The sequence below is a fragment of the Bos taurus genome, chromosome 16 (genome assembly GCF_002263795.3).
Source record: "Bos taurus isolate L1 Dominette 01449 registration number 42190680 breed Hereford chromosome 16, ARS-UCD2.0, whole genome shotgun sequence".
NCBI classification, from domain to species: Eukaryota; Metazoa; Chordata; class Mammalia; order Artiodactyla; family Bovidae; genus Bos; species Bos taurus.
Window position 1 is genome coordinate 57,967,824 of NC_037343.1, and position 12,956 is coordinate 57,980,779.

Below are 12,956 nucleotides of genomic sequence, written 5' to 3' on the forward strand. Positions count from 1 at the left end.
GGGAAAATAAATATAAACCTTCCCCGACCCCCAACCCTTCATCGTACCATTTACAGAGTAAGTTGTCTGGCTGTAACTGTCCTCTTTGGTCTTTGCTAAACATCCAGTCTTTTGGCTGGTGTTGTTAGGTGGGTGATTTTGCACTCTGATTTCTATACCTATGGTTTATTTTTACTAGCATAGGAAAGTAGCATAGATTTTAGCAGTTTGCCAACCTAACTACATATTAGACTGCTGACAAATTAAAAAATAAAGAGTGTGAGGCCAATTCCATGAAACTTAGACAATCTAGTTTTTATACAGTTCCTACATGAGTCTGATGGGCTGGTCTACAAATGTCATTTGGAAACCATTGTTCTAATGGTTGGGGTGTTACGTTATGATTGCAAAACTCTGAATTCTATCCTTGCTTTTGCCAGTGACTAGCTTGCTGTGTGGCATTGAGCAAGTCAGTTCATAGTTATTAATGTGCAGTTTCCTGCCTGTAAAATGAGATGTTTTAGCCTCTCTTACTCCATCAGGATAAAGAAAATGCAGAAAGCTTTGAGTCAATAGAATATCTCAGTTGAAAGGCACTTGCACTAGATTATCAAAAAAGTCTTGGAATCTGTCCTGGTGAGGACCTGCCTGTGTGCTTTGTCTAATATCCAATACCATCCTTCTTTAAAATACAAACTGATTCACTTCATGACATAAGAAATCTCTCTCTCTCTTTTTTAAATTCATACACATTACACAAAGAAGGTGGACCATTCTGAAAAAAACCAATGTTTTCATAATGATTTTTTAAGTGTCAGAGACTACTCCTCAAGATCACCAAACTAGAAGAAACACAGAGGCAGTTTGGGTATCACTGGGGATTAAAGTTCTGCCTTTGCTATATAGGCTTTAGTCCTCTTCAGGGACCTACATGGAAATAAAATTTTCTGAAGCTGGGAGGAAATACAAGACGCCCTCAATTCCTCCTGCAATCACAGTACCTTTTTGAACAAAATGAAAAGAACCAGCCTACGGCACTCAAGTGTCAACCTCCATACCAGGGGCTCTTATTTCATAAACCCATATAGATATGCACCGTGGAGCTGTGAGACCGCCGGGGCTATGAGGAACGGACCAATCAAATGCTTTGTGAGAAGTGTGTGGGCGGAGCCTGAGTTGTGTCATCTGCTTGGGTGACATGCAGAAGCCAGCCCCTGTATAAGGGAGATGAAACTGTGAGGAGAATCCTTGAGGTGGAGGGGGCATAGGAACTCTTATAAGAAGGAAAAGATATTTCCTAGGGAATCAGGACTCTCCCAGTCTGTCCCTTGTCCTGCCTGTAGTGCCTCCTCTGGGGCATCAATGTGAACTGTGCTGCTTCCGGCCACCTCACAGCCTTCTTCCTCCCTCGTCACTGATATGACAGGTAGTTTGCAGCACAGGGCCGGTCACGTTGCCTGGGTACCACCCACAACATCCAACTCACTCTTCCCCAGCCAAGTGTGATCTGTCTACCCTCACCTCTGAGGTTATTAAACTGACAAAGAGATATATGGAATCGACATTCTTGAATGGCTCTTCACTCTGGGCAAGGAAAGACAGGACTGTTTCCATGGTTTAAGCGTTCCAACCAATTCAGAGAAAAATACCACACGAAGTCAAAATATTGTCGTCCTAGCCAAGCAAGGGTTTTCCTTTATAACCATGCTGACATGCAAGGTTTACAGACTTGCCTCTCCCCTGGTGTCAATGGTATTGCCTGCTCTCTGCAGCCGGGGGATGTCAGTTCAGCCGAGGTTGGGGGCGGATTTCATCTGTGGGACGTGGTAGAAAGGAGAGTCTCTGGGAGGATATAAACTCTGTAGCGTGAAAAAGGAGTAGAATATCCAGTCTTGGAGAGAGACAAACAAGAGCTTCATTATAGTAAAAAGAACTGCCTACACTTCCTTGAAGATAGATTTGAGAAGACATTTTGAAAATGTCATCTTCCTTTGGGGAAAGAAGCCATGTAGTACATGGTGCATGATTTCATTTATATCAAGTTCAAGAACAGGCAAAATAAATCCACACTGATGAAAGTCAGAAAAGTATGGATTGCAGGGGTATTCAGTTGTGAAGGGAGATTTTTAGGGGGACTGGAAATTCTCTGTGTCTTGATCCGAGTGATGAGTACCCAGGTTATTCACATGTAAAAATTCTTGAGCTGTATACCAAGTTATGCAGTTTTCTATATGTAATTTATTGCTCAATGCAAAAATTTCAAATGAATCTTCTTTTCTTTCTTTTTTTTTGGTCACACTTACAAATGTGGCACCTGAATAAAGGACTGTTCAGTAGAGAAGAGATGTTATGGATACTCAAAGTGGAGAAGAGATGTTATGGATACTCAAAGTGGATTGTAGAGCATAACATGCAGAAGAACCTGACCCAGGAAGGACCATAGGATTCAATGGCAGGCTGATGTGGGTCCAAATCCTGTCTGCAGCTTTAACTGTGGATCTTTGAGCTAGCTTTAAATCTCTCAGGCTCAGTTTTCTTCCCTGAAATGTGGATAATAATATTTACCTTTAACTGATATTTGGGGGATTTGATGAAATTATGTGTGTAGGTATTTTGCCAAACACCTGAAATATAGCTCAAAAATAATATTTATTATTGACAGATACTAGACATATGTCCACATAAACTATGATGCTAAAGAATTCCAGTCATAAAATCAGCCTTCTTTCCTAGAATACTACTGGGGATGAAGGTATGAATATGAATCTAAATAACTGTTTAACCATAAATTAAGTACTCCTTCATGAATATCTAAATGGATACTGTTAAAATACGTTAAACTACTGTGGTGGTTTAGTAGCTAAGTCGTATTCGACTCTTGTGAACCCATGGACTGTAGCACGCTAGGCTCCTCTGTCCATGGGATTTTCCAGGCAAGAATACTGGAGGGCTGCCATTTCCTTCTCCAGGGGATCTTCCAGACCGAGGAATCGAATCCGGGTCTCCTGCATTGCAGGTGGATTCTTTACTGACTGAGATATGAGAAAAGCCCTTTAAACTACTAAAATATATAATGTTAAACTACTAAAATTTATAATGTTAAACTATTAAAATTTATTTAAATTACTCAAAATCAACTACATTCTGGGCTGTAGGATCTTGGTAAAATTACTGAACATCTTGGAGTAGTTTCTTTATCTATGAAATGGGAATGATAATACTACTTCAGTAGAGCTATCCTGGTGATTTGGTTTACTAAAATATTTTGTGTGCTCTGCAGTGTGCTTAATGCACTGTGAGTTTTGGTTAACTAATTCAGTTTGGTAAATGTTTCATTAATGCCTAATATAAGACAGATTTTTTGTTGTTCTTGGGAATTGAAATTAAGAATAAAACACAATCCTTGCCTTCAGGCAGCTTCCAGCCTAGTGGGAAAGACAAACATATACACATTTATAAAATAATTTGATAAATGTTATACTAGTATAATATTAGAATACTGGCAAAGCATGCAGGAGGCATTGTACAGAAGTCCATTAAAAGTGTGTGGGTGAGGGCCATATTTAAATTTTCAAAGGGCATCATGATACTGGAAAATAACAATTCAAGGCCATCATGTGATTGAATCAGTGGTTGTTGTTGTTTAGTCGCTAAGGCGTGTCTGACTCTGTAACCTCGTGGACTGTAGCCGGCCAGGCTCCTCTGTCCATGCGATTTCCCAGGCGAGAATACTGGAGTGGGTTGCCATTTCCTCCTCCGTGGGATCTTCCTGACCCAGGGATTGAACCTGCTTCTCCTGCATTGGCAGGCAGGTTCTTTACCACTGAGCCACCAGGGAAGCCCTTGAATCAATGGACAAAGGATTATTTCTATTTTAGAATCACAAGATTATCTGACTGGGAATGTTCTGAATCAGAACTGGATGCGTTAAAACAGCAAATGGAAAGCACTTTCAGTTTGGCAATGAGTTAGGAAGGAAACGGGATGGAGTTTGAAGTGGTAAGACCTAATCCTGCTGATTATCGACTACCTCAAATGCAGTTCTTCTGGGTGGAGGCCGTATCTCTGCATGGGAAGGAAGGGCAGTTATTCCAGGACACTATTGAGTCATGTCTACTTTGAGAATCTGATGAAAGCTATGAATACTTTCCAAGAAAAAAAAATGGACTTGCCAGCAAACAAAATGGCCATAGTCATTTCCAGCAATACTCTTGCCCTTATGAAATTCAGGGTAAGAGCTTCTGTTTTAAGAAGACCCCCCACTGCTGTATCTTTTCTCCTCTCTGGAGAACCAATAAATATTGGCAGCTTCATTGATTCCATTACTATATTAATACTGATGATCCTCAGATGATTTCTGGGTAGTCCCCTGAGTGTGTGATAACCTTTGCTGTACACCATCCTACCTGGTATTTCCCAGTGCACTTAAGTGTGAGACTGCTCCAAGATGACAACCTTAGAGAAAACCCAATTGCAAAATCTAGACGCTGCACAGATAGTTAACAAGGTCTCTGGAGAGGAATATATCAATATTACTACATAACAATGCAATCACTGCTGTAAAGTGCATTATTACTGTTTTTCCTTCCATGGCTTAGAAATTAGGATGAAGAGGTAAGACACTGGGCTAACAAGAACCAACTGCTCCCATCTATTAGCTAATCCTTGTCCCATGTTGCTGAGGGTCCAGACTTCTCCCATAACCCCCTTGAGGATTCTGATGGACTCTTTTGTTTTGTCTTGTCAGGAAGTCCCTGAAGATTCAGTGCCTGGAGAGTGGAATCTGGGAGCAAGGCAGCTGTGTCCCAGTGGTGTGCAAGCCCCCCTCCCCTGTCTTTGAAGGCATGTATGAATGCACCAATGGCTTTGAGCTCAACAGCCAGTGTTTGGTCAAATGTAACCAGGAAAGTAAAAGGGTAAGGATGACTTGAACTTTATTTTGGAGCAGGCTGTGCTCCAATCTTGGTGACCAATCCGAGAATGTTGAATAAAATAATCTAAATGAATGGCAACAGACAGGGGCTAAGTTGGGATTCTAACCAGAGATGTTGATATCATTTAATAGGGAATTCAGAAGATGCTACATTCTTGGAATATTCTCTCCTCTTGGATAAGAAGAACAACCTGATAGGTTAGATACCTGAGTAAACTGCAAAAAGGCTCAGATTCTGATTTGGCAATGTGATTTCCCCAAACTAACTTGGCTAGAAATGCTGGTATCATACTTTTTAATAGAAAACAGTCTTGAACAGAAACACAAATTCCTCAGCAAAGGCAAAGCTGAAAGCACTGTTGGACTGTTGTTCTCCCTAGGATTTTGGCGCAAGAGGTCTCAAACAAAAACCACAGTCTTATCGTGGTTGGGCGACTAAAGTCAATTTTATTTTAGAAGCCTTTCAAGTACCCTACACAAACCAGAGACAGGAAGTTAAGCAGACTTCCTAAGCAGAGATCAATGACTTTACCTTCTCTCCTGGCACGTGCCTTTATCTCAGTGTTCAGTACTCCAAGGTAAAGCCCACAGGACACATGTGAAAAGAATACTCCATGAAATGAGTCCCCTGGGAAATCAAGCACACCTGCTCGCACTAATTGTTTAAGGGCTCAAGGAGTTGGCCGGATGAAGGGAGAGTTTATCTGTAATTCTAAAATCTTATTTTCTTGGGCTTTGTGAGTTAGTGCTATTCTCTATGTTCTGCATATAAGATATTTAGTGATTACTGGGGACATGAAGCCAAGAGTTACACAAACAAGCACACATGTAGAAAAAGGGAATAGAACTTTGATGAGACGAAAAGCAGCTATGACGTGTCCATTCAACCAGACAGAAAAGCAAAAAGCACCTTCAGAAAAATTATGAATTAGTCCCACTGGCTCAAACTCATCTTGCAAAAAATCTGACATCTGCCACAAGCAGCATTTGTGGGAGAGTATGAATGGATCAGTGCAAAAATGACACCGTCTGGGAAAAAAATTTCCCAAGGCTATCTCAGAATACATGGGTCCCATTTGGTAGCTTACTGTATCCTTATATCCAAAGGAAGACACACTGTTAATGATTTTCTAATGACAAAATTATTCATGATTCCTTCACATCAAAACAGTAAAAAACTTGTCTTGACTTTTTTGGGGAAAAGTCAATAGCAACATAGTTTATTATCTTAATAGTGTCTTTTAGTCCAGGTTCTACAATTGGAGAATGCTACCATTTAAGCAGACCACTTTTGCCCACACCTTAAAAGAAGTTAGCAAAACTATAATGTCCATGTTTTCAACTTTTGATATTCTAGCTTCCCATCCGCTGCACGAAGGAGGGAGTGTGGAGTGAGGAGTTCAAGTTATGTGAGAACCTGCAAGGGGAATGCCCACCACCCACCTCGGAGCCGAAACTCGTGGAGTACAAGTGTGAACAAGGATACGGGATAGGTATGTTTGGGAAGAGAGTCTGACTTCTGCTCTCAAGTAATCCTTCTATCAGGCCTGGCTGGGTCTTAGATCAGCTCCATCATTCTGCCTGAGGAGTGGACAGAAATCCAAGTTGACTTTGAGCTGCTTCGGTTAAAATGAAATTTATGACACTTTTTTTTCCCCCACTCCTCCACACACATGTAATGTTGGTGGTGCTGCTGAGTGATTTGTTACCCAGTATAGCCTGAAAATGGATTGATTTTTGGTAGGAGTTGTAGTTCAAAGAGGAAAGGTGGGAATGTGTAGCCACATACCACACATGCATTGGACACCTGCTTCATTCTCTCTGCTGCTGTACCTTGAGCAGAGAGTTCCCAAAGGAGCAATTTGAGATTGTCTTTGATTGCCTGGATCAGCAGCCATTCTTTCTCTATGGTGAACCTGGCTCCAGAACCTAGGGACAACTTTTCTTTTTTAATTGGGGGATAGTTGTTTTACAATGTGTTACTTTCTGCTGCACAATGAAGTGAATAAGCTGCTGCTGCTGCTAAGTCGTTTCAGTTGTGTCTGACTCTGTGCGACCCCAGAGACGGCAGCCCACCAGGCTCCCCCGTTCCTGGGATTCTCCAGGCAAGAACACTGGAGTGGGTTGCCATTTCCTTCTCCAAAGCATGAAAGTGAAAAGTGAAAGCGAAGTCGCTCAGTTGTGTCCAACTCTTAGCCAACCCAATGGACTGCAGCCCACCAGGCTCCTCCGTCCATGGGATTTTCCAGGCAAGAGTACTGGAGTGGGGTGCCATTGCCTTCTCTGCTCCTATAAGCTATATGTATGCATATATTCGTCCTTTCTTGGACCCCCTCCCACCCCCCACCCCACCTATCTAGGTCATCACAGAGCACTAAGCTGAACTCCCTGTGTTATACAGCAGGTTCCCACTAGCTATTTTACACATGGTAATGTATAAATGTCAATGCTCCTCTCTCAATTCATCCCACCCTTCATTTGCCTCTTGTGTCCACGTGTATATTCTCAATGTCTGTGTCTCTATTCCTGCCCTGCAAATAGGTTCGTCTGTACCATTTTTCTAGATTCCATATATAAGTATTCAGTTCAGTTCAGTTCAGTAGCTCAGTTGTGTCCAACTCTTCACAACCCCATGAACTGCTGCACACCAGGCCTCCCTGTCCATCACCAACTCCCAGAGTCCACCCAAACCCATGTCCATTGAGTCGGTAGTGCCATCCAACCATCTCATCCTCTGTCGTCCCCTTCTCCTCCTGCCCTCAATCTTTCCCAGCATCAAGGTCTTTTCCAATGATATATGTATTAATATACAATATTTTTTTTTCTCTTTCTGATTTACTACACTCTGTATAACAGTCTCTAGGTAGATCCATGTCTCTACAAATGACTCAATTTCTTTCCTTTCTATGGCTAAATAATATTCCATTGTATATATGTGCTACATCTTCTTTATCCATTCATCTGTTGATAGATATTTAGGTTGCTTCCATGTCCTGGATATTGTAAATAGTGCTGTATTGAACATCGGGGTGCATATGTCTTTTCGAATTATGAAGCAAGTGAAGATAAAAGTCTCTGTGGCCAGGGATAATTCAAAGTGAAATTAACTCAAATTGGCTCTGTGTGAACTTAAGCATCATAGAAAAGAGATCCTGTTTGTGAAAAAAAGTGTTGAGACTAACCCTAAGTTTTTAATTGCATGAGCAAGGAGTAATTTTCCAAGTCATTTTAACATGTGTAACGCCAGTAGATAAAACTTGAGTTAATGAGAAAGCTTGTTAGTTTCTGAGACTGTTTTTTACCATCTTCAATTTACTGTTTGCACTGAAAAATCTTGTGGCCAGACAAGGAGTAGTTAGATGCTGAGACTGTGCTTCTTGCGTGGTGCCTCATGAGAAAATTCTTATATCCCCACCCTCTAATTTCTACATTAATGTATCATATGCTAACATGTGTAGAGTCCTTAAGATTCATGTAATTCTTTGAGTTATACAAGTCAGTGTAAAACAGGAGTATAGATAACACTGAAAAGAAACTTGGAGATCATAAAATCTTTAGATGAGGAAATAGAGAACCTTGAGAGTCTGCCTTCTTTGAATAGAATTTTAGAAGATACTCAGGCTTCATGTACAAAGAAATAGAGTGGGATTTTCCTTTGAAAGGCCACCACAGGACCAAAGTCTCTGCTTTTGTTTTCTCCTCATTTCCTCTTTTAATCAGTAGGTTTCTTGGCTACCAGAGTAATGATCTTCAGTGTTTCAGGCACTATAAATCCACCTTCATGATTTCTGGGCCATTTTCTCCCCAGTTAGTAAAGTTTTTAGATAATAGATCCTGCAATTATCAGCTTCAGGAAATCATATAAGCAGGAATGCTATTAAAAGTACTTAAAAGGCATCAACCAATCAGTATAGACCTTAGCTGGCCAGAGTCCTGGAGTGGGGTCTCAGAGGTCTGCAGAGCAGGAATTAAATCTTTTATTGCTGGGTCATACAGAGATTTCAGGGATTCTAGAGGAAGGGGTATATGTGACCAGAAAGGGGAAGAGCACTTGGAGCCAGGGACTTAACTTGGTGCAGTGGTTCTTTACTTGTGAGTGTAGGAGCATCCCTACAGGTGCATAGTCAATGAGTATCAGCCTTGCCTGTGACCATGTTAATGAGGTGATCTACAATGTAGAATGATGGACTCTATGGACATGAATTCTAGCAGACTTCCAGGAGACACTGGAGGACAGGGAAGTGTGGTGTGCTGCAGTCCATGACGTTGCAAAGAGTCAGACATGACTTAGCGACTGAACAACAACAACACAATATAGAAAGCAATTGTTTTTGAAAAACAAAGCTAATGATTCCAGGAAGTGAAACACTGAGATGCATGAAGTCTATCGTAAATTTCTGTTCCTTCAGGTGCAGTGTGTTCCCCATTGTGTACCGTCCTCCCTAATGATCCTGTAATCCTTCCTGAGAATGTCACTACTGACACTCTGGAGCACTGGATGGAACCCGTCAGAGTACAGGTAAGAAAAAGAGTCATTTTTATATGCTAAGGAGGTAAGACACTAAGCAATTCTCAACTGGCAGCATATTCCCAGGTGTAATTTCAGAGGCTTTCAAAGCATCCTTAGAACAAACAACCACATGGATCATTCCTAGAGAGAAGAACTGAAAATAAATAAGAAAAGAGAAAAGCTTGAGAAAAGATGACCCATATCCAAAGGAAAGTTTAAAAGAATATAGAAGGATGACCTAGAGGCATAAAATATGATAATACAGGAAGGAAATTTAAAGAGAAAATTACCACTAATAAAAAAAAAGATTGTAAATCAATTCTATTCCAATAAAAAGCTTTTTAAAAAATAGAACAGCAAAATGTAGGATAAGCCAAAGTTATGAATAAAGATAAGAGAAGGGTAGAGAGGAAAAGATAAAACAATGAAAAAAACTGAAAACAGGGAAAGAATGATGAAAGGAAGTAAGAGAAGTTGACTTTATTTATTTAATTAATTTTATTTTTTAATGGCTGTGCTGGGTATTCAGTGCTGTGCATGGGCTTTCTCTAGTTGTGGTTCATGGACTCCAAGCTGCACAGGATTAAGCAGTGGCACACAAGCTTAGTTGACTTGAGGCATGTGGGATCAACCCAGACCAAGGATTGAACCCATGTCCTCTAATTGGCAGACAGATTCTTAACCACTGGACCACCAGGGATGTCCCTCCCCTGGTTTCTTAACCACTTTAGCTCTTGACTTGTAGTTACGTTACCTAATACTACTGGCATAACTCTTACTGAATTCAACATCCACACATCTGGTCCTTCTGAAACCTTGGTTCTCAGTTCCATGGCCTCCTCTGATCACCTTTAGCTCCCTGACTTCCTCTCCCACATGCCTTCCTTGGCTCACTCTAACCTTGCCACAGTAGCTCTTGGCTGATTCTTGAACATGCCAGACAGATCCCACCTCAGGACCTTTGCCCCGTGGTTCCCTCTGCCTGGAATGCTCTTCTCCTGGGTATCTTCATGTCCTGCTCCTCAGCTTCCTTCCTCAATTTACTCAATGTCTGGAAGGCCTCCTTTGACTCTACTATCTAAAATGTTAACTCCCCTACACTTTTGTCTCTCTTCCCTCTTTTATCTTTTTCTCCTTAGGACTTATCGTGACCATACATAGTATATATTTAACTCATTTATCTTATATATTAATCAGTCTCTTTCTGCCACTAGAATAAAAAGATCAAAAGATCACTGAAGAATTATGGTTCACTACCATATCCCAGATCCTAGAATACTACCTACTATGTAGTAAGTGTTCAATAAATACTTGTGTGAAATGAATAAATGAAAAAGAGAAAGATGGATAAGATGGTGATACATTATTTCTTCTTAGAATGGGAGGGTGGGACTATCATAAAGCCTGGAAGATGGCTTGTTTTATTAAACTGTCTAATAAGCAAAAACCTTAGAAGTTTGTTCTTGCAGAGTCACCAAGACATAGGCTCTAGAGAGGTACCACATTTCATTTGGAATTCATTCTCAGATTGCTCCCTTTTCCTCACAGGCTAATTGTGCTGTGTTATTGGTGAGGATGTGTGTTAAAGCAGGAGGATAAGGAACAAATACATAAGTATGATTCAGGGGTGGGGGATGGGAGGAGTGTGACCCTATCAATTCAGTCACTCAGCAAACACTTACTGGAGCTTACTGTGTGCCCTAGAACTATGCTAAGTGCTGGGAATATAAAGAGGGAAAAATGAGAGTCCCTCTGTTTACAAGAGTTACAATCTGGCCATAAAAATGGCCATTTATAATAATGCAACATGAGAAGTGCCTTGTTTGTGGTAGAGAACTATAGGAACACCTAAGAGGAAGCAACTAATTCTTCTGCTGGGGAACTCTGGGGGGGTGTGCATTAGTCCTTCAGTCATGTCAGACTCTTTGGGGCCCCATGAACTGTCATCTGTCAGATTCTTCTGTCCATGGCGTTCTCCAGGCAAGAATACCAGGGTTGCCATTCCCTTCTCCAGGGGATCTTTCCAACCCTGGTCTCCTGCACTGCAGACAGATTCTTTATCATCTGAGCCACCAGGGAAGACCTTGGAGTTGGGGAAGGAGCAATAGACCAGGAAGCTCTTCCTTTGGGTCATAAACTATGATCAAAGGGAACATTCTAGTGGGTAAGAAGTTCTGTGTGTCTGAAACCAGAGTATGCGCTGTGGTGAGGGAGAGGGGAGATGGGAGCTAGAAAGATGGGAAAGCACAGAGGCAGGCAGATGAGACCCTGTAGTGCATGGTGCACTCCTCTAAGGATGTTGAACCCAAAGAGAAAACTGCACCAGTGGGAGGGACTCTGGGAAGTCCAGTTGGAAGTGGAAAGGAGAAAGCCAGAAAAACACCTTGCCTGGTTCTCCCATCCCCTGGCCTTTCTGGACTTTCTGCACCATTTCCCACAATCTGTTGTGAAGGTTTAGCTGGAATTAGAATACCTGAAGAAAGGACTTCTGCCTCGTGTTCCTGGGGTGCCAGGCAGAGTATCCCCTGTCAGTCCCTCTAGCTCAACTTCTTATGTGAAAGACTTCTCTTTCTCTATAAGCAGCTAAAGGGGGAAAGGCTTGGACCTTTTACAATCCATTTTCTCCACCTGAGAGATGAACTGCTTCAGGAACCCTTCTACACTTACTTTAGCATCTGCCCAACAAGGTATCCGATGAGCATAGTCGGTGGATTCAGGGTTTGTGAGACCAGAGTGCAGGCCTTCCAGTGATAGGGGTTCTTCCACTTCCACTTTCTGAATGGGACATTCAGAAAGAGCAGTTCACTTTTCTTCATGAAGACAGCAGAGACTTGACTATTTCCAAACTGGAAAACAGTATCTTCTGTTTTATTAAAACCTCTCCTTTCTCCACTGTCCTTCAGGGCAGTCACTATTATTTATTTCTCTATTCCATAGCATTTTGTTCGTGTTTATATTCCTACTTCCTTTTTCAGCACGGGGCAAATTGTAGGTGTCTTATAAATGTTAGTCGAGTAAGCAAAGAAATTGCTATGGCATCATTTTCTACTTTGGAAGTAAATACATATCTTCTCCTCAAACTGGGTATGTTGTTGCAGCTTCCTACAGTTATATATAATTATATCCTTGTCAATTGCAAGTTGCAAACGCCAGAGAGAAAATGCAGAATTTATTTTCTTCTTAAGCCAAACATCAAATGTTATCATTTGTATCACTGCATTTATCATGACTATGGTCTAGTAAGTAAATTCCTGGTTTTGGAAAATAGGTTATCCAAGCACAATTTTGAGGATGATAACATCTAAGGAACACTGTAGATCTTGGGATAAAAAAATCGTGTTTAAAAAAAAGTTGAGTTTTTATTCATAATCTCTGTTCTTCACGAGCTACATAATTTTAGGCTGCTTTTCTGTTCTGTGACTCCATTTCCTTGTGTGTAAAATAGGTGTAATACTTAACTCATAAGGTTAGTATGAGTATCAGATGAGAAGCATATGACTAGAATTTAATTTTGTGATTGATGCATAATAATCT

General features: G+C 41.1%; 1 protein-coding gene across 1 annotated transcript in view; it reads left to right on the top strand.

Annotated features, from left to right (window-relative positions):
- PAPPA2 (pappalysin 2) overlaps positions 1 to 12,956 on the top strand; it is a 316,324-nt gene that overhangs the window by 244,837 nt on the left and 58,531 nt on the right. Inside the window, exons 17-19 of the mRNA XM_010813486.4 lie at positions 4,727 to 4,895; positions 6,270 to 6,405; positions 9,322 to 9,431. Of these exons, the coding sequence (XP_010811788.2) occupies positions 4,727 to 4,895; positions 6,270 to 6,405; positions 9,322 to 9,431 (415 nt within the window). The remainder of the gene's footprint in view (positions 1 to 4,726; positions 4,896 to 6,269; positions 6,406 to 9,321; positions 9,432 to 12,956) is intronic.